General features: G+C 36.6%; 1 protein-coding gene across 3 annotated transcripts in view; it reads right to left on the bottom strand.

Moving 5' to 3' along the window:
* The window catches only part of SEMA3A (semaphorin 3A), a 410,652-nt gene that overhangs the window by 3,305 nt on the left and 385,629 nt on the right, over window positions 1-21,718 (bottom strand). For all 3 annotated transcript variants that reach the window (XM_069875193.1, XM_069875106.1, XM_069875016.1), the window contains 5 exons: window positions 19,092-19,183; window positions 16,374-16,415; window positions 10,647-10,804; window positions 6,781-6,848; window positions 1,036-1,178 (listed from right to left, as the gene is read on the bottom strand). In XM_069875193.1, coding sequence (XP_069731294.1) covers window positions 1,036-1,178; window positions 6,781-6,848; window positions 10,647-10,804; window positions 16,374-16,415; window positions 19,092-19,183 — 503 coding nt within the window. The remainder of the gene's footprint in view (window positions 1-1,035; window positions 1,179-6,780; window positions 6,849-10,646; window positions 10,805-16,373; window positions 16,416-19,091; window positions 19,184-21,718) is intronic.

Genomic DNA, 21,718 nt, shown 5'->3' with positions numbered 1-21,718 from the left:
ATCAACTCTGTCAGATGGACTTGCGGGTAAGATAACAGAAGATGCAAGCCTGTAATCAGCAGAATCAACATGGATGCATTTGGCTATGTTATCGAGGTCATATTTATCATTGTATTTTAGTCAAGCCCAGATATATTTCTGGGGAAGGTTGTCTGTCTTCCTTTTATTCCTTAAGCCCTAATGCACAGAAGTAGGTTTGGCATAAGTGGAGAATTTATAAAGAAAAAGTAAGTACTAAATCCTTAAAATTTGAATATTAAAAAAGTAGCTGTACAAACACTGGATTTTTCTGAATTAATTACTATCTACAATATAATTTCATTCTTTGAATGCTCATGTCACTGCAGACAGAAGGGGCACAACCTGTTTGCTGCCCTGTCCACCAAGAATAAACCCTAAATAACTTGCTACTTATGCAAATAAAACATATAGCAAGAATATTTAAAGCTGTTAATATAACTAAACATTTAGTACATGCTTTAAAAAACAGAAATGCCTTAGCGTTGTTTGGGTATATTTACAAATACCTCAATGTGACAAACAAGTTTTTGTGTTTCCTAGCTTCATCTTCCTACCTACCAGAGTACATTATTCTTTTAATACATGGGTAACCTAGCTTGGTAGTAACATGATTTGAGGGTTGAGTAATAACATAAGAATTGGATGCAAATGGAACAACTGTGACAAAGGATGAGGACAAGTCTGACGTACTTAATGCCTTCTTTGCCTCAGTTTTTAATAATAAGGAAAGTTGTTCCCTGTGTTTTTGGTGAAATAATGTACAAATTTTCATACCCTTGTATCCACTACGGTTCCCAGTTCTTAATTCTGTCTTTGTTGTGTTTGCAGCAAAGTCTCAGAGCATGCAGCTCACAGGAAACGATCCTGTTAGACTGTGTTTCAGAAAAACACAAATTATAAGATTCCAGAGAAGTTCTGCTGAACTACGTTTGGACATTATTCTGGGAAGGGCTCAGTTTCAAGCTTATCTTCATAGAGAAGACTAGTTGCATCTCTTAATTCTTTCTACTGTACCTCTTCCTTGCGGTCATCATTTTGCTTCTGGAATTGCCAGTAGACTACAGCACGCTGAGATTTTGGACTGCACTCAAGAAAAGTGCTACTATTCTCTACTCCATAGATAATCTTTTCCTCCAGGGTCTGGCCACTTGGGTTATCTGTAAAGCAAGATAAAAGGAAGAATTAAAATTATGAGGAAATAAAAATCTTAATTGCTAAATGAATTTGTTTCTTTAGAAATTGGTGTCCATTAAGGTGTTTAAAGATAAAAACCTTAAAAGAAAAAAATCTCCATATCAGTATACTATTTGGAAAATCTCCATCAACAGCTCTCTCTTTGTAAGAATACCTAACATTTTTTAAAAATTATTTTTGTATTTTAAATCCTAACATCTGTTAACATCTCAATATGTGAAGTTAATGAATTTCATTGTGAAATTTTGTGTAAACCTCATTACTATTCATCAAGGAAAACATCTAGGACACAACAAGATTTTTTAATAGCAAAGTGTATGCAGTGAGAAAACTCAGGGTGTAGTTGCAGAATGTCTTGTAATGATGCCTCCTGGGCTCTATGATTATAATACTTTAGAGGAAAGTAATAAAACATGAGGCTATTTAAAAGTAGTATAATGTGTTTAGATTATATGGCACTGCAGCTTGCTGGAGCTGTTAATGACCAGGAATAATGTTTTTGAGGAAACAATCTTCAATTAATCATTTCCTCTCATACTGATATAATTTATGGAAATGTAATGAGGTTAATAAACCAGGCATTACGGGATGAGAAAAAGAAAGTTAAATAAATTATTTCCTTTTGTAACAATGCTTCAAGATATTCATCAACTTGCTGGAAATATCACATAGCTATAGGACGTATATGGCATTTGATTCTTCTCCAATACCACAGAGGCTGAAAGGCATCATATTTCAACTCTCCACTTTAGCTCTTTAAAATGCTGTTATGGACTTACATGGCAACAGTACAATAGTCCTGGATAGTAGATGGGGAGGAAGGCGTTGGTGAGCTATTTAACACTGTGTCGATCTTATAGGGTTTCCTGTCTCTTTGCCATTATTTGTCATTCTTTCCATTTTCCACTTTTGATCTTTACTACTGGAAATGTTTAAGGAACTTCTTTTGATATGTTTTAACTGGACAATTATATCTAATTAAAATCCTCTCAGAGGAATTCTTTATCAAGTTTTGTTTGCTTTCGCTGTGCCTTTATCATGTTGGCCATGCTGTTTAGCAAACACAGGTTGTTTGTTAGATTACTTCGCCAAAGGTAAAAAAAAAAATTGAGTTCCTGGTTTATGTTGATACAGAAATCCTATGTCTTTCCATGATGACTTGCAGTCCTGAGAAGAGTTTGGGAGAAGGGATGTGGGACAGAATAGGAGCTGGTGCTTCCCCAGTTTTCAGTAAGGAAACATCAAATGACCTGTTAACACTAAACAAATAGGGAATGGATTAGCTTGCTTTCCTCTGCTGGATTGTGAACCTTTCCAGAAAGTAAATGGGGTGTTATATAAACAACTAAATGAAACAAGTTTTATGACATCTCTCAGAAACCACATCCCCATGAAGAATGTCAGTGATGCTTTGGGCCAGGAAGATGGGGAGCAATGAAGGAATGAATTAGAAAGCAAAGCAGCAAGAGAAGGGTAGGACAGTTGGAAGAGAATGTAGCCAAGGGTACCAGGTCTAAGATGGAGGAGCATGGGTAAATTCGTGTCAGTGAAACACAGGAAATGGAATTTTGCTAAGAGATTAACTGAATATAACTAGAAGTGGTAAGATAAAGATTGGAGATGAAAACGACTGGCTGATAACTTATAGGTCCAACTTCAACATCGTGCGCGGCTGACTGATGTCCTGACTCTTCTGCTTCAAGTTAGGTGCTCCCATTTAGGAACAGAATTCACATGGCTGAGCAGGTGGCCAAAGATCCTCATACAGTCAACAAGAGATGGTCTGATATCTGAACTGGGATCCACAACAGATAGCACATATAGGACTGGAGCATAAGAAAGTCAGTAGGAAATGTCCCCTTTTATAGCCTGGGACACATAGATTGCTGCTGCAACGATGTGTTTCTGTGATACAGAGATTTACAGGCTTCCAGAATGAAGAGTAGAAACACAGGGATTTTACCCTAGGTTGCATGCCTTATTTCAGTTCCTCTCTCCAGAGTTCAATGAACTTTGAATTATGATTGCAGAATGGCCCAACTTCAGCAAGAGCAATCCAGCACTTTGGGTGCTTATATTGGAAGCAGAGCTATCAAGTCAGTCTCCTAAGCCTAAGTGGATTTTGAGTTCTCTCCTCCCGCATCCTAAATAGCTGATTTAATCAGTAGGTTACTAATTAGGAGGTCTGCAGCACTTGACTATATTTTCCTGAACACAACAAGGTGCAATTGAATTAGACAGGAGCAGAGCGCATATAATACTGGTCTCTTTAGATCAAAGGAGAAAGTCTTCTAAACCCAGAGTATACACACAGAGGACAAATATAGATATTTCTTTGGCAAGGATTCTATTGCCTATGAACAGTAACACATTTTTAATTGTACAGAGAAGTTTCTGATGGAAAACTCAGGGACTTAGGATATCCTTAGTATCTAAGAAGCTAGTCACAGGTTTTCATGGAATCTACCTTGAAGGTGAGTGCTCCGACAGCATTTCAAGCTTCTGACTGTTTTCTCGGGTCTGGTCTGTGGCATTCTACCATGCTAGATATCACCATGGAAAGTGGCAGAAGCCACTTTAAATCTCCTCACAGCTCCAGAAAATAAAGTACAGGTGACAGTCATGCAATGAGATAGGAAAGATTTAAGAGGAACTTCAAATTCCAGTTCCATGCTTTAAGGAAGCAGAAAGCAGGTCCAGAAAGGTCTATAAAGTTCACATAATATTGAGCACATGGAGTGCAAGAAAATAAGCCGAGTGATGGAATAATCACAGGCTTAGAGTGCAGCCCTGGAACTGAGGGAGAAGCTGAAGAGACTAGAAGGAAGAATGAAGGTTGGGGAAGTTCAGAAGAGCAGCTGAAGAAGTTAGAAAACTACAGAAGTCATGAAGCTGGTTATGAAATTCAACCCAAAAATCCTGTCTGAGAGCTGTAATTCCCAAAATGAAGCCAACAGCAGTATCAGCTTACTACCCTGATAAATATCCTTTGAATACATAATTTCTGACATAATCGGAGAAGTATGAAAAACTAAGTACTTATACCAAGTTTCTTTGCAGATGAATGCACCTCACTAGACAGTTAAATTCAGAGTGATTCTTTGAGCTTTCCCTGGGATAAAAAAAGTTCATCTTCATTTAAGTATTCTAAAAAAAACCTCACCAAAATGTGATTAATTTATTGATAGCATTAGTATGGTACACTTAAAAAAATGCACATGTTCTTTAGGTGACACAAAGTTGATCATACTTTTAGATTGAAGCATTAATATCTGAGCATGTGTACAGCTAAGGACATCCAGCTCCATCTAATGGTCTTGTGTAATCATTTTATACTACTTCTTATATTTTTGCACAAAAGGACAACTGAAAGAACTACCTAAACTTTATTAAAAGCATTGTTGCTTCAGACTGATAGCTAACTAATTGTCTGAAATGTCTTTAAAAGTAAGGCATATACTAAGACATTGCACTTGCTCATTTTTTCTGTTGTTTTGCACGTAGAATCAGCTGGCATTACTGTAAAGGAATGCGTAGAGAAGTAGCAAATGATTGCTGGAGCTTACTTTTGGCTATACACAAACAAAATTCTTCATCTGTTGTCCAGGAAACTTCTAGTCACAACCAAGAAAAAAATCAGCATAAGGTGGCATAGAAAGCTTATGGGCCACACAGCTTTCTGTACAATGCATGTTGATGTGTAACTGACAAATAAATGTAGGAAAGTTTTGTAGATTTACAACTCAGAATTAATTTAGAGAAAACTTCACTCAAGAACAGTGTAAAACATTCATTAAGTATTTTGACAGTGTACCTTTAAAGTCTAGGACCAAGAAGTTCATTAACTCAGTATTTTTTTCTAAGTTACTGATTCTTCTAATATTGTGTCTTCATTCCACCACTAAGCAAAATTTCAGTGATATCTTGCCTCATACTTGCTCTGCCTACTTTGAAAAAATGCTATGCATGCCTGTGTTCAGGTGTGCTATATAACAGCTTTCTCCTGACCTTGACTTGTTATGGTTATTGTAATGAAAAAACTGCTCTGGGTTACTCTCTTCGCTTTGGACAGAAGATATCTTTTCAGAAAAATATGTTTACCAAACACGGGAAGATATAAAAAATGAAGTGTTTTGAAATCCTTTTTTTGTCTATGAAGATATAGAACAGACCTACAGTTGCACAAAGTACAGCTAGCAGGGTAAAGAGAATGTTAAAAAAGCTAGACACGTGGTAGCCTGGATCATCATTTTGCTCATGAATAAAATGTCCAGACAGTAAAAAGGTAAAGCTAAGATGTTCTTCTACTGGTAATAAAATTCACATTTAGTGTCTGGTGACATTTTCCTATTGGGGAACTGAAAATGCCATTTCAGCCCCCGTATAAGGATGGTTTCATCTGCACTGTATAAGCATTACTAGATATCATGTAACTGGAAATTTGTGAACTTTGTGGTAGTCCACATTGACTAGTTCGAATGTAATAGTTGTGCATTCATGAGTTCTAAAAACACGATAACTGCATATTGATCACAGTCTTTTCCTGCACTTTTCCAAATCCTTTTCCCTGCTGAGTAGTCTGACAAACAAGAAATAAAAAGAAAAATTATTGTAATGTTAGCAGCAAGTTTCAAATTATTAAAAAGGAAGTTATAGAGAACAATTACTGAAACATGGTGGTGGCGAATTACAGCTGAAACAAAAGTACAACTTTGAACTACTTAGCGTTCTTGCTATTAAAAGGTTTGGAAGGACATGCGGGTTTTGAGGAATCTCCATTTTCAGCCATCTCTTCTTTATTTATCCCCAGAAATCTGTCCAGTGGTTTAACTGTTACTATAGATGTACCACAAATATGAGTAATCATTTTTTCCAGCAGAGGGAAGTATTGCCTAAGTGTTCTCTTCACTTACAGCAAAGTGGACATTTTACATTTTCTGAGTGAAGAATTTGGCAACAAATTAGTAAATGTGACAAGTTTATCAGCCAAGCAATTTCATCATGGGAGATATGGTCAATACACTGTGAAAATGAAACAACCAATTAAAAAACAAACCCCAAAGATGTCAAGGAAAACCCACGTTGAACGCATACAGGACAAGCCTATAGCAAGGAACATTCAGATCTTAAAGGCGGCTACTGTGGCACCTACAACAAAGACCATTCCAAATTTAGCCAGACTGGTTAATTATGTGCTTGGTTATCATCCTGTGTGAATTTTATGAAGCAACAGGTACATACTTCTTGTTTTTCTGCAAGAAATACAACTCTTGTCTAATACAATAGGCCTAGACTATGGTATGATATTATCAGGTAAGTGAAGCAGAAACATTGAAACACTTAGAACTGCTAAGCTGAGAAAACAAACTAACAAAAATAACAGTCTGTAGTGTATAGACCTATTTAAGCAATCTAAATTTGGATAATGATGTATTATATTAATCTTTCACATGTTCAAGACAATTTTGCCAACAAACAATTCATGTGCTTCCTTCATATTCCACTCATGCACAGTCTGCAAATTACACACAAGCTAGTCATACCTCAGTCATATCTATAACTCACCATGATGCTGTAGGTCTGAGCAGTGGGTAAGTGGGTCTCCATTTCGGATGTCTTGTCGTCTAGTACGTCTGCAAATACCACATTTGAAAACTGTTAGTGACCTTCTCAGTGTCATTCACATTTGCCATGACTGAAGAGCAACGAGTCGAACATATATATAATTACATGGGTCAAAAGTGCACCTAAATGACACTAAAGAGGAAATCATATTGTTAGTACTATGTTCTATGCATTAACACAGTTTGTATAGCCAGCCTTTACTCTTACAGGTAAAGTCTTCAGAAACCGGTAAATGCATATTTCTTACATGGAGCCTATGAAGTTCATTTCAACTCTGTCAGCCATGCTGATCATAGAAAAAATTGTTACTTGATTCATAGATGCAGGAACTGATGAGGGTTCAAAGTATTTAGAGCACAGATGATCATACACCAAAAAAAAATGAAGAAACAACAGCTTTTCTACAATTACAGAATATTTCAAGTATTACGGTGTCTTTTAGCTAAAATGGAACGTGGAGATGGATGGTTTTGAAAGAATAACAAAGTGCTGTATTTTCTACAAAGTCTAAATTAAAATACATAGATCATTTCAGCCATTAGAGATACCACCAAAACAATTCTACCGAAACCTTTTCCAAAACTGTTGCAAATGGTTTCGTCTTTAGAGTAAATAGAATGAAACACGTGAATGAGTAAATTTTGAAATGTCATTTATTCCAACCTTTGCAGCTTGAGTCTGGGTTCTACTTTTTATTGCATGTCCACTTAACACAGTAGTTTCTTTCCCCAGCTTGATTTCCACTAGCTCTTCAGGGAAACATATTGATCTGTGCTATAAAATGTTGTATTTCACAGAGAAAAGCTTTTTAATACAGTTTTACTTTGCATTTGTTGTTCTCTCTTTGTCTGCTCCTATTTTTATTTAAATAGCTGTGACACAAAATTCAACTGAGCCAGAGAAAAGCTTTCATATTAACAAAAAAAGAAAAAATAAAAAAAACAAGGCAAACAAAGATGTGTTTCAAGTGTGAGCACTTCAGGAATCAGAGAAAGCCTGAGGGTTTGCAAAATTAGAGGAGAACAAAGGGGATTAGGCTGCTGAACAATGCTGTGATTTCAGATTATGGTATCCAGCAACAGATATGCAAAAGTCAAGTAGCCTTGTAAAAAGCAAAAAAGCACTGTTGGTCACTCCCTTGTGACAACAGTCCACATTTTTAAAAAGCCATTGTTCTGCAGTTCAGAAACCATCTCTCTTCTGTTCCCTAGCCCTGTCTGCAGACTCTCACTAACAGCCTAGGATCAACACATAGTAAGAGTTCTCACAGAGGAACCGTCAACTGTATGGCTGACTGGTTTTGGATGAAAGATTTTAAACATCTTTCTTTCTCCGAAAACTACAAAAATGTTAAAACATTAAATTAATTGTGTGAAATATGGCAACAGTTTGAGATTTTTTAAGAAAATAAATTCAGACTGTGATTTTTGTACCTTTCTGAATAAAAACTTTAAAATAATCAGTGATGTAGCACGCTTTAATACGAAGGAACCTTTTGTTGATTGATATATGAACCAAAAAATGTACTAATCCTTACTTCAGATATCATCTTCGTATTGCTCATTGAATAAAAATATACCAGAACACAAAAATCATAAAATTTTGTTACCCCTTCCTAAACATTGAAATGCAGCACATTTATAGGACACGTTTTGTAGAAAAAAATCTGTGGAACAACTCATGTTACTGTCAATGGAGTTTGGATGAAACATATAGTTAGAATCTCAGGAAAAGGTTGCACATGTCACCATTTTATCAACACGATGATTCATGAAATATAAACCAGAACACATCTGCATGGAATAAAGTTAAGTGGTCACACTACAGGACCTCTGGACTGTCATTTAGACTTATGGAAGAAAGAAGAGTAAATTAAAATCATGGTTCATAAAAAGTTCTTTTTAGAAGAGGGAAAAAAACCAAACCAAACAAAAAACCAATCCAAATATTAATAAAGCATATGTGCAACTGTCTCAGGACTCAACTTTCTCAATATTTCTGGAGCCCATGGGTTCATTTTCAGGAAAATGTTGATTCTGTCACACATAAATTCAAAGATGGTTTGAGGCAGTGAGTACCACAGATACCAGGTAAACAGAGGATATTCTCCCCCAGGAACACAGACCTTTTCTGTGTGACTGCTGCTGAGGGAATAACGGGAAGAAATACAGGGGAGGACAGCAGCTTTTTCTGAATGCATTGCCAGGATGCCAGCCCCCTAGGGCTTACTTTATATTTCATAGTGGACTCAGACTAACTAGACTGCTAAACTAACCTGATCACTTTCTATAAGAAGGTGACCCACTTAATGGATGAGTGAAAGACTGTGGATATAGTATGCTTGGACTTCAGTAAAGCCTTTGACACAGTTCCTCACAGTATTCTACTGGAGAAACTGGCAACCACTGGCCTGGACAGGCAAACCCTCTGCTGGGTAAAAAACTCGCTAGACGGCTGGGCCCAAAGAGTCGTGGTAAATGGAGCTACATTCAGTTGGAGGCTGGTCACAAGTAGTGTTCCCCAGGGTTCAGTGCCGGATCCAGTCCTGTTCAATTTCTTTATCAATGACCTGGATGAAAGGATTGAATGTACCCTTAGGAAGTTCATGGATGACACTAAGGTGGGAGGAAGTGTTGATCTGCTTGAGCTAGGATGGCTCTGCAAAGGGATCTGAACTGGCTGGATCGATGGGCTGAGGTCAATGGGATGAGGTTTAACAAGGCCAAGTGCAGAATCCTGCACTTTGGATGCAACAACCCCGTGCAGCGATACAGGAGCCAGGGGTGTTGGGTGACAGCCGACCGAACATGAGCCAGCAGTGTGCCCAGGTGGCCAAGAAGATCAATGGCATCGTGGCTTGAATCAGAAACGATGTGGCCAGCAGGACCAGGGAAGTGATTCTCCCCCTGTGCTCAGCACTGGTGAGGCCGTACCTTAAGTACTGTGTTCAGTTTTGGGCCTCTCACTACAAGAAAGAGATTGAGGTCCTGGAGTATGTCCAGAGAAAAGTGACAAAGCTGGTGAAGAGGCTGGAGAACAAGTCTTACAAGGAGCAGCTGAGGGAACTGGAGTTGTTTAGCCTGGAGAAGAGGAGGCTGGGGGGAGACCTTGTTGCGCTCTACAACTACCTGAAAGGAGGTTGTAGCAAGGTGGGTGTTGGTCTCTTCTCCCAAGCGGCAGGTAATAGGACGAAAGGGAATGCCCTTACCCTGCAACAGGGGAGGTTCAGATTGGACATCAGAAAAACTTCTTCACCAAAAGTGTTATCAAGCACTGGAACAGGGCCGAGGGAGATGGTTGTTCCAATCTAGTAGCACTCAGACATGCATCAACTCACAGAAGTTATACTTTTGAACTATAACAATTATATATCACTAAAAAATAACTTTCCATTAATGTCTAAAAACTTCATAAATATTTTATTTTAATTAGACTTCATGAAAATGCAGGATAATTTACTAGAGCAAGTAGTTGTTTAATTTAATATCAAGCCCCCTCCTATTAGAGAAAATGAACTTTTCTTTTTGCTGTTTGTTACTGACTATGAAGTTGTGAATCCATTTGAGACAACTCTCTTCTGAATGCTTCTTACAACAGTTTTTTCAAGATTCTCCAAGAAGCAGCAGTGCTCACTTTAAATCAACCAAGACTACATATAGCTTGTAACTCCCACAATTATGTTTTCTTTGGAAAAGAAAGGGCTCCAGTTAAGCACCCCATGAAAAATCTCCAGAGCCCTCTGGTCATATTGAGACCATCAGTTAAAACAAACAGCAAACCATGCAGACATCTGAAACTGCCCCTACCTCTTAGCAGTGGGGAAGTAACGTGAACAAGATGAACCATCCCAGGCACAGTAAGGGTCTCTTGCAAGGCAACATTCAGCACATGCTTTTCCATACACATCACAGCGGTGTAAAGGAAGCTGTGAAACTCCAGTGGCTGAGCCAATGTAGAGCTGTTGCTGTTAAAGGTTTTTAAAAAATAATTAATAAAGCAAATTGCCAGGTTTTTGCTAAGAAAGCATTAAAAAAGTTACATAACAACATGTTACAACCATTGTAAATACAATAAATAATCATGATCTTGACGTATACTAAAGGAATGAGAAGAGAATTGTCCTCAGGATAAAAAAAAAACAAGTAGGAAAAACTAATTATTGTATGAAGCTCTCATTGGCTTCTCTAAACAGTAAGAAAACCTGAAATTCTCTTCCATTTTTCCTTTTGCATTCAGATCACTGCACTTTGAATGCACTACAATCCATGACAGAACTCAAAGGAGAATATGTTTTTGAATTTAAAGAAAAAGAAAACCAATTTTAATGTAAATTTCCTATATATGACTTTGATTTGTATATATGTGAGGGGAAACTTCAAGTATATTATTACAGACTAAAGCTAAGATATTTCAGCTTGAAAGTACTGCCATATATGCACTTTTTTATGTCTAATAATTCTGATGTTTCATACTCTTTCTTATAGGTCACATACTCAATTGAAACATATCTATAATGAGGGAAGATGGCTTACTTTATTTTGGATAAAAACCCAGTATTGAATGGAAGATGTAGTTCAAATGCAGAGAGAAGCCATGAAGTAATTAAAAAAACATGCATACAAAATGAACTACAGCTTCGTATGGCATCACAACAGAATATCTTGTCTCTCTCAATTTCCTCTCTGATATCAAATTCATGGGGCCCATTAGGGAAGTTGGTCCCAGAGGGACATAAAGGAACTGAACTACCGATCCCACGTGAAAGTCCAAACAGAGATATTTCAGCTTAGCACTGATTCACAAAGAAAACAAGTATGAGTGTAGCAAGTAAACAGAGTTTCTCTGAGATGCAAAACTAGAGAGGGGATGAGTGGAAAACAGATGAAGAAAAATTAAATAGCATAATTATTCTGTTTTGTAAAATCTGGCACCTTGCTATCAAAAGGTTCCACTTTGTCACCCAGCACCCACGGTGGAGAATTAACATATCTTTTTAAGGTTCCGCTCCAATCCATCCCATCAAGGAAACACAAATTTGTATTAATGTTTCTTTCTTAGAAAACAAGCTGGTGAGAAAAATAGAATTTCAAGAAATGTTATAAAAATTCTTCATCTCCTACATTGTGATATCCTAGATATATTGTTTGCAGAGAATTTGGGGATGGAAGGTTGTTGAGGTCACCTGCCTACTAGAAATGATGAGTAGTGGATAACAGGAGAAAGCAAAACCAAAAGCACTTACAAAATGTCTCCCATTAACTTCTTCGGAGACAGCAGCTTGGCAGTTTATACAGACATATTAATTGTAGCACAAACATCCCATGCGTTTATACAAACACCAGTGTTTTCTCAAGGAAAATATGACAAGGAAAGCACCCAAAGTAAAATTCACTGGTAAATTGAAAACTTAGCCCTTTCTAAGCAGCTGTTTCCATCTATTATAGTGCCATAGCTGGCTTGTAAAACCACATTCTCTGGGCAAAAACCTCTAACCACACAGGGCTCTACACAAAGTCTTAACTGAACATACCAGTCCCCAGCTAGTGCTGTATCCTTGAGAAGCAGAGGACAGGCAGCAGACATGATAAGCTAATTCTTTATAATGTAAGTCACTTAATGAAGTGCCCAGTTTAGGGGTATGTTCCGTACTAAAAAGAGCAGCAATTCAAATCTCAAGTGACTTAAACATTTCTCAAGGGATGCCTCTTCTCTTTACTGATTATGGAGGTGGCATAGGTCAAATTAGAGTTTCAGTTAAGTATCTTAAATGTCCAGATGGTATTGATCTGAGTCCTATGTAATTGGGGCATTAATATCTATATAAGCATGTAGCATTGTGTGGTGAAACTAATATAAAAATCAGCCTACAGAATGCACCTGGAAAATAAAGAAGAGCAGCGTGATGGTTTCCTAAAACCAATTGGTAACCAATTTCATTTTGTCAAAACCCCTTCCCTGATTTCTTTAAAGAATCATCAGAAACATACGGAGGGGGGGAAAAAAGAGTGAGTTACTTATATACTCTGTTCTTTGTAGATAAATTTATAAAGTTCATTCAGTGAACTTCAGCATATATTTTAGGTGCTGCACAGCCTGAAGGCTGCTGCCCTGTTTGCTCTTCTTCTGATCATGGTTTTAGATTGCAGCTGATGATCATTATTCTGGACACTACTAACATATAAATCCAGGCAGTGTGAAATTCAGAAAATAGTAATGGAATGATTTCCATTAATGGCCTGACCTTACTTTGCCATAGACAGTCAAACTGCCTTTTGGGCCAAGAGTCTCTTCCAAGAGGCTGTTAATTTAATACAACAGTTGATTATCAGATCAAACCACTGGGGAAAGTGAGGGAGAAACTTGTCCCTTAAAAATTCTTGCAGAAGTATCAAAACTCTAAAAAAGCTGAGGAGACCAATGTTTTAAGCAATTCAGTGGATTCTGTTTGCCCCATGGTGCCACAAAAAAAATCCAATCTTTCCCTAGAAGTCAGACTAAGAGATAACTGAGAATTATCCGTTTGCAATTAAAAAAAAAGAGAGAGAGAAAGAAAAAAATGTGATGCTTAAAAAGAAGATCTTAGCCAGAATTTTAAAAGGAACTTTAGCGAGTATGAGGTACAAATCCAATTTAATTTAATTTTATATCTTGAAAAGTAACTAATGCATAATAGTTCAGAGAGTTGCTTAAATGACATCCATTTTGACCTGGTCATTCTCTATGCTCACCATAGACACAAATGGTGATCTCTAAATAAAATGCAGCACGTTGTGAAAAGTACTATAAAAGTAGTTACTAGGGTCTTTCTGAAGGTCTCTGCTTTGGACTGAGAATCTTATGGAGGAGAAACAAAAGCTTTTTGTAGCAGTTTACCAGACAAAGAGATGACCTGTATCAGCCAAGGATTTCCTTGGGTTTTTTTTCCCATCTTACAAGAAATCCAAAGGATTTTTGAAACAGAGAATCACAAACTTGACCCTGAGAAAAAGATGAGCGCTTGCTCCACAAAAAGTGACTTTTGATTGAAATCCAGGCCCGACTTTTTGGCCTGCTTCTATGTTTTTAATTCAATTCGCACCTGACAGGATCAGGGCCAAGTGGTAGCCAGGGCTCCCTGGAAATCTGGCTCTCACAGAACTGTGAATTTAAGTGGCTGCAGTGTGTTGCAGTGTCTCTTGTATGCTGTCCTCTGAAGGTCCGTGTCTATGACTAATCATCCATAAGTTGTTCAGGTAATAAAGTTACACAAACTTAAGGCTCTGAACCCAAACAGGAAGAATACACAGCTTCAGTGAGAAAATACTAATCCAATTCTTGTGAGTTAAGGTCAATAAAGTTGAGGAAGACTGTATTAAGGCTTAGTCTTGCACTTAAAGGCTAAATTTCCTTGCTCAAAGTCACTCTCGCTCAAGGGGCAAGTTCATGGGAACCTTATAGAGTTTTACATGATTTAAAACTTATGCTAAGTTCTGCTCCTGAAGAATTTGCAGATTTTGCTCTTTAGGAAGAGGAGTAACTTTTAACATACCATATTGTCTTGATGGCAAAAGATATAACTTTGAACAACCAGTATCAGGAAAAATAAAAAATAAGGAAACTCCCCATACCACATTTTTATAGTTCCCTGAAAGATTCGTTAGTGACAAAAAGAAGCAAAGTGACTGCTTTAAAGTTATTCAATAGGACATGCTAGTTTTACTGTTTACATTTCATGCTTCTGCTTTCTACAATGCATAGAATTATCATGCTGTTTATGTGACAAATGGCCTGCTTATCAGAACAGAATAAGTAAAATGTTTGAGATATAAAAATACAGGGTTTTTTAAAAGTCATAATAGAAACATGTTGCCATACGCTTATTTGATACAAAGACACAGTGCCAAAAGGTTGTCATACGGTATCGTGATTCTGCCACTTTTAGCCTGAGGCTACCTGATTTTTAATGAGCTTAATTCTGCCTGAATAATTTGTGGTTTATGCTCTTTTTTAGCTTTAGACAATTTTAGCAGGGAAAACTGTAAATTTTCCTGAATAAATAAAGATGCTTTGAGGAAGCGGTTAGATGAAAATGCATGGTCCATTATCAAATCTGATTGGCTGCTTTATGGGAATGTACTTATAAAAATAATCCAAAGCAAAGAATTTTGGTATGATGTGAACATTTATACAACTTGACAGGCTTGTTTTTAAATATCCCAGTATTCAATAATTCATCTTTTTTTGTCCTGATATTTTTGTTGGTTTAGGTGGTAAACTGTGTTAGAAGAGTGGTCCCAAACACAATGTTTTCTGTCAAATACATGAATGTTTTCAGACAGCTTTTCTAAACACAGTCAATTCTAAGTTAAATATGCAATGTTTCAGACATAATATCAAGCTCTGTCCATTACAGAATTAATTCAACTTCTGTTTAATAATGTATAGGGTGAGGTAGGTGAATTAACTAAATCTTACTTATAACACATACGATTTTTATTGCACCCAGTCCTGTGAATAATACCAGATCTCATCTTTACTGACAATGACAGTAATGGAAAAATTAATGACTGTGGATAAGTTGCTTGTGTTTACCAAGTTAGGCTCCAAATTAACACAAATATGAAAAAAGAAAAATAAATTATTATGTTAAATTTGACAATAAATTTGATGTCTTAGACTTTTGAGGCAGGAAATGACAGTGGATGGAATCCATCTACCTCATTCCAGGCAGAACTGGAAGGCAGGCTCCTAATATCCATGCCACTCCTTGTCGTTCTGTGCACGACTTCATCAGCTGCTTCACAAGCCAGCCTAATAGTAATTGTGCATATTTGCTCAGAAATGCAGCAATTACCATTACTGTAAACCAGACAAAAGTTTGCCTCCGTCCTTCAAGACGTCCAGTTCATTATAGCTATTGACTGGCCTACAACGAAGGCTATAGTACCTACATTACCTCTAAGAAGCTAGTTATTTGTGCACTAGACAGAAAGCAGGAAATACAAATTCTAGAGTCTGCAACACATATCTTATGTTACTGAAGAAGAAGGTCATGGAAAATTTGGACTAAATCAGATCTAGCCCCTTTGTTAAATCTGAACAGTGCATCTCCAGGAATGGAATGGGCAACAGACAGAAAGACAGAAGGATGTCTCATTTGCAGTGTCTGATTCCGCTGCCCCCATTCTGTATTAGATTATTCCTACAGCAACTAGAACTAGTCCCATTAAAGCAAGGGAGCAAGTTTGGTCACGTCTTTTGAACAGTTTCTCTGTCATGAGAACATTCCATAAAGTGGAGTTTTTTCTGTTGAGGACCTCCAGACAGTTGGTTAGTTTGTGCTTAGTTTCCACCTTACCACCAAGAAACACAAACTAGGCTTTTCCTTCCTCCTTAGCAAGCCACATTTTCCTGAGAAACTACTAATGTTTATGTAAAGGTAAGGGATGCTGCCACTGTAATTAATATATCTTTACTGACTGCCAAGTTAGTGTCTCTAAAAGACAGAAACCAATAAATATTTAAAAGTGATTTAAAGTTTGTGCATATAGTACCTGTTTCGTGGAAATCTTCATTGCTGAAATAACAGTGGGTTCCTAGGGGGAAAAAGAGGTACACATAAAATGAGCTCTATAAACATAATTATTCTGTTGGAATGCTATCTGTCCAACCTAGAAACCCTGAAATTAAACTAGACACTCCTGAGTGCTTCAATAAGTGCTTATTGTTGTCTTATGCAGTGGAACGGCTTCTAGCTGTGAGTGAACTAGAATGCATGTACATATCCAAGTGCATCTTTGATTGCTGTGTTAAGTGTAGACATATAATTTTCCATGATTATTACAGTTTTGGTGTGATCACTTTGTTACTAGTTTAACATCATGAAATTAATTCTACACTTAATGTTAAAACTTTATTTAAAGAACCTCCCAGGTAATATGAAAACGATCAACCAAATGGATCACTAGGAGAGTGTTGTTCTCTTAGTTAACTCTACTTTTAGTTATCTGTAGCAAGTAGATGTCAAAGCAGGTACACTGTAGGAAATACTTAATGAAATAAGTATATTTAGGTCTGATTAAAGACAGTTACACCTTTTTGGACCAGTTACTTGAATAGACTTTAATCCTGAGAGTGACATAATCTTGTTACAAATCATGCAAGTTAATTCTGTCTGAACTTTATTCCATCTAAAAATCTACCATTGACCCCACACGTCATACTTTTGGCTATGTACATTAATAAAGTCGTTATTAATCTTTTACACTTGTGTAGCTTTCAACATGCTTATCATGAGAAAATTTGATATTGGTCAGTGGATGTTGCGCATGTGGATGTGTCTTTACAAATGGGCTACCATACCTTATATTAGAAAGTATCAATTAAGTGTAACATCTGAATGAAAATTGAACTCATGATTTTGTTTGCTTGTCTCTTCAGATAAATATTGCCCAAATGGAGTTAAAAGAGGCATTTGTTATCAGTGTAACAGATATGGAAGACTTTCAGTTTCATGGAATTATAAATGAAAAGCACTGTATTCTGTATATCACGGTTTAAATATTAAAATACACTGTTTCAGATGCACATAGACTCTGTAGGAAGTAAGGAAAATTTAGATTTGGTTAAGGTACGTGTAAAATCTGTCACAAATTCCCAACTGAAAAATCCATATCTCATGCATACAAATCCTGCTTATTCCACTGAAGTACATTAAAGCCCTCTTCAAGGCTTAAATACACACAAAAGGAGAAAAATGAGCTTTCAAGTAAATCAGAATACCAAAATCCTTTTGTGTAATGAATAAATACACATGTAGAGCAAAATACCAGATTTGAATTTGCCATTAACATTCTGCTTCTGTAAAGCCTTTCTGAAATAAAACTTCCACTCCATTTATTTTCTTCCTTTCACTTTTATATTTCTCTGATCTCCTTTAGCTTGGCACTTCTCCTTGATTTAGGGAGGAGACTCATACATTATCAACAATTGCCAAATTACCCTGCATTAATGTAATAACTTTTGCGTGTATAAAAAAGAAAAAAAAGCCGGGAGCCACAAATTACTTGTCTCATTTTCTCCTTGTAGTTTCTACTTTATTTTTCTGTTAAAAAATAGGATGAAAAACAGCCGTATTTCTGCCTTCAAAAAAACCCCATGGATTTCAGCAACAGAGATACTTATTTTTCAGGGGTATCTTGCACTCAAGAAAGTGGTTTCTGTGCAAGATTGTTACCAGAAAAGGGAAGACTGTCCATAAGAAAAAAAGAAGAAAGCAAGTATTAATAATAAGACATACAAGCTCTATTTAGATATGTTGTGTCTGTTCAGAAGCCAAAGATAAGGGCATGTCAGCTGAGTATGATGAGGACATGGTGGCTGAGCCTCTGTGGCATGTTCAGAGCAGAGCCCTTGTCAGCACATCTGCAGTGAGACCATGGAAGCATCATCTTCACACTGTCAGATTAACCTTGCCCTCCCAGCTAGGTATCAGCACCCTGAATACCTGGGGCCTGTGCAACGGTGCCATAAAACAGTACTGACAAAAAAGAAAAACATGGGGAATGTAAATGATTTGTTGTTGTGTACAAAATACTAGACATCCCTGGGTTCTGTCTGGGAAGTGTTTGAAAGGTTTACTCAGCCATGACTTGCAGTAGTGCCTACAGGATGCTTTATTTTTCAGGTGGCCCAGATAGGAAAAACGGAGGTTGATTTTCAGTACTAAAAATTAGGGTGGGGTTATGGTGTCTCGTGTCAAACCATGAAAATGAGACCCTAAGGTCACCTTTGAAAATAAACCACTTCCATTGTTTCTCAGATTACTAAGTACAAGAATTAGTGCAGAATACTATCTTTCCCAAGTGTCATCATAGTTACATTATGCTAGTAGTTGGTATAGTGTTAAAAGTTGATTCAACTATAAAATTTCTGTATGTTTTATGTCTTTATGGGAGAAAACAGTCAGGCATTATTCCCGGACTTGCTCAGATATATATTTAACTACAGCAAGTAATAGCTTGAAGATTTGGAGATACTAATTTACTTTTTAAACCACAAAATGAGAGCCCAGAATGTCATTTCTTGTATCGTTAACCTCCAGCTAGCACTAGAAGTTCCAAGGTTTATTTTGACTAGTGTCTGGGTCGCTAAATGACAAGCTAATTAGAGGGGTATGCCAGGCTATCCCTTGGCTAGACTGAAAGAAGTTTAGCTTGCAGCTGTCCACAGAGAAATCTACAACCTGACACTTGAAATTTAGCTGCACTTACCCTAAAGACGGTGATTTCCTCCAGCAAGACTTCCTCTAATTCATGCCAAGTCTCCTTAGGAATTGAAACCACTTTAAGAACTGTTCCAACATCTTGAAAAGGGAAAAAAAAAAGTTTTCAGGTGCTTAAGATGCATACTTCTGCTTTGGAGCAGCTGGAGTTTCTTGTAGTATGTAGTGATTTCACGTATAAAGATTGTGAAGCTAACTATCTCTAAGCACTTGTTCAAAATACCAACTGCTATTTAAAATAACCTAGAAAAATACTTAATTTCATTAGGACACTTCACAGAAGTCTTTCAGTTATCAAACTGCAACATAGAAGATAAATGCTACTGTAGTTACTAAAGAATGAAAAGGACTGAAATGCTATTTAAGTGACAGTATAAAATGACAGATGTTTCATCCATTTAATTGAGGAAAGGAAATGCACTAAATTTACCCAGGCATACTTTATTGTCCATTTTAATTATGATGTTTGTCATTCCTAAAACACATACGAAGATGCTGTCAGAAGGCTCAGTGTGGATATAAAAACATCTGGACAAATGTTGTTAGACGGATGATGCTGTTAGATCTCTTAAGTACATGCAATCTTCCCTCTGTCAAACAAAGCACCTAAGATGTATAAGCCCCTTAAGGCATCTGTATTTCTCTGTATGTTAGACACTAGTCTTTGCTAAGGGGTAAAAAGAAATACCACTTGTATCTTCTCTTTAGAAATAGGTGTGTGCTAGCATTTTAATACTGTATCCATTTGAATTCAAAGGCTTTTGCAATTGGCTTTAACATGAATAAGGTCAGCGCTTGAAGTTCCACAACTATAGCCTTTGGTTGAGACTTAAGACCATCTCTGTTTTACACCTTCCAGATCTGTGACTTCTTTGTTTATTTCCATGCACACAATTTTCAGGGAATGATACCAATGAAAAAAGAGAATAATTTCTAAGTTAGTACACATCACTGCAGACTCTCTGAAGTGGAATCATTCTGTATGTGACTTTTCTTTAACCAGCTAAGAGCAATATATCTAAATATATCATGGAAATAATAACTACATCGCTGAGGACTCTGACGTGTTGCATGTTCATTAGCAGCCATAGTTTAGAAAAATACAAGGTATTTTAAATGGAAAAATACTCAGAGAACTATAAAGGTTGACATTCTCAAAATAAGCATTACCCATCAATTACGCAAAATGAAAACTCATTTTGCACATTTATATATTTGTCTGTTAGCTGAAACTTCTGGTTAAAAAGATGACAACCACTTCTATGTTGAAAATATGTACAAAATTGAAAAAAATAGACTACGGGGGTTGAAAATGTTTTTTATAAGCTAGCTAAGTTAAAAGCCATTGATTTGATGAGAAAATTCTGGTATTTCAGCTTCTTTACATGGATTTGGATTAAAATATTCTAGAAATCCTAGAATGTCCTGTAGAACTAAGATTTTAACTTTTACATCTGCCCTCCTTTAAGCAGATGTTGATTAATAAGTACATATTTTTTGCGGTTTGGAAATAACTCATTCTTTTTTCCAAAAAATATGTACATCACTTTTTTTTCATAAGTCACAAATTCATAGATTCTTTTTCAAAAAGAAAAAACCCCATAATTCATTAAAACAACAATAACAATAAAGCAAAACACAGCCTTCTTTTTAATTAGGCAACTAAGCTAGTAAAATATACTAGGTAAGTTGTTTTGGAAATGGATTCCACTATAGCTACTGCTACTAATTGAATATATTTAATTCCATAAATATTGAGAACAATACAGAAAAAATGCAATATAAACTTTAAAACAATAAGGAAAAAATCCACATTTCTACAAAAGAGTAGTTCAGAAAAACATTCAGAACAACAGATAATTTAGTTAGGTTAGTTGTTTAATAGAAGAGTTCATTTCCTTACATATCCTGATAATATGATGACTGCGGTTTTGAAGAAAACACATTATTTGGGTAAAAAAAAGAGAACTCATATCTAATAAGTATTACAGTATAGCAATGTCATGACTGTTCTGTGTTGGACTATCCTCAGTCACAGTGCATCAAATGCCATATACTAGAAATAAAGGGGGATTTTTGATAAGACAGCAAAAGGGAAATTGTGGAGCCTCAGTGAGCACTAAGCAGACATGAGTTCCCCACATTATGTTGTTTCAAAAAAAAAGTCTGACTTTTAAGTGGATCCTGCAACAATTACAGTTGCTTGATGCTGGGAAAAGCCTCTGAGGTCAAAGATACACTGTGTTAATCACCACGGTGACTCTGTTCAGGCCACAGGTACCAAAACGAGGCTTTATCTGAGTTCTAGATCAAGTTTTACAGAGTAGTATTTCAAGCAATTTCACACAAATGGAATCAGGCTTCTCCTTTAGGATAAATAGGCTCTGCTCAGTAAGATAAGATTACCGTTATTAATTTGCTTTACTGACAGATGTACCTTGACTGTGCCAAATGATCCCAAACATCAGACACTCAGGATATGCATTAAGAGCATATCTTAAATCCTGTTTTTTTTCTGATGTAATTTCAAGCATGCCGATATGATTTTATTTCCATTGTGAAACACACTGGTACAATCACAGTGGGAAAGAAACTGCTCGGCTGAAGATTTCACCC

Source organism: Phaenicophaeus curvirostris, chromosome 1 (genome assembly GCF_032191515.1).
Source record: "Phaenicophaeus curvirostris isolate KB17595 chromosome 1, BPBGC_Pcur_1.0, whole genome shotgun sequence".
NCBI classification, from domain to species: domain Eukaryota; kingdom Metazoa; phylum Chordata; class Aves; order Cuculiformes; family Cuculidae; genus Phaenicophaeus; species Phaenicophaeus curvirostris.
Note: the sequence above shows the minus strand (reverse complement) of the source record. Positions and strands in the feature narration are given on the sequence as shown.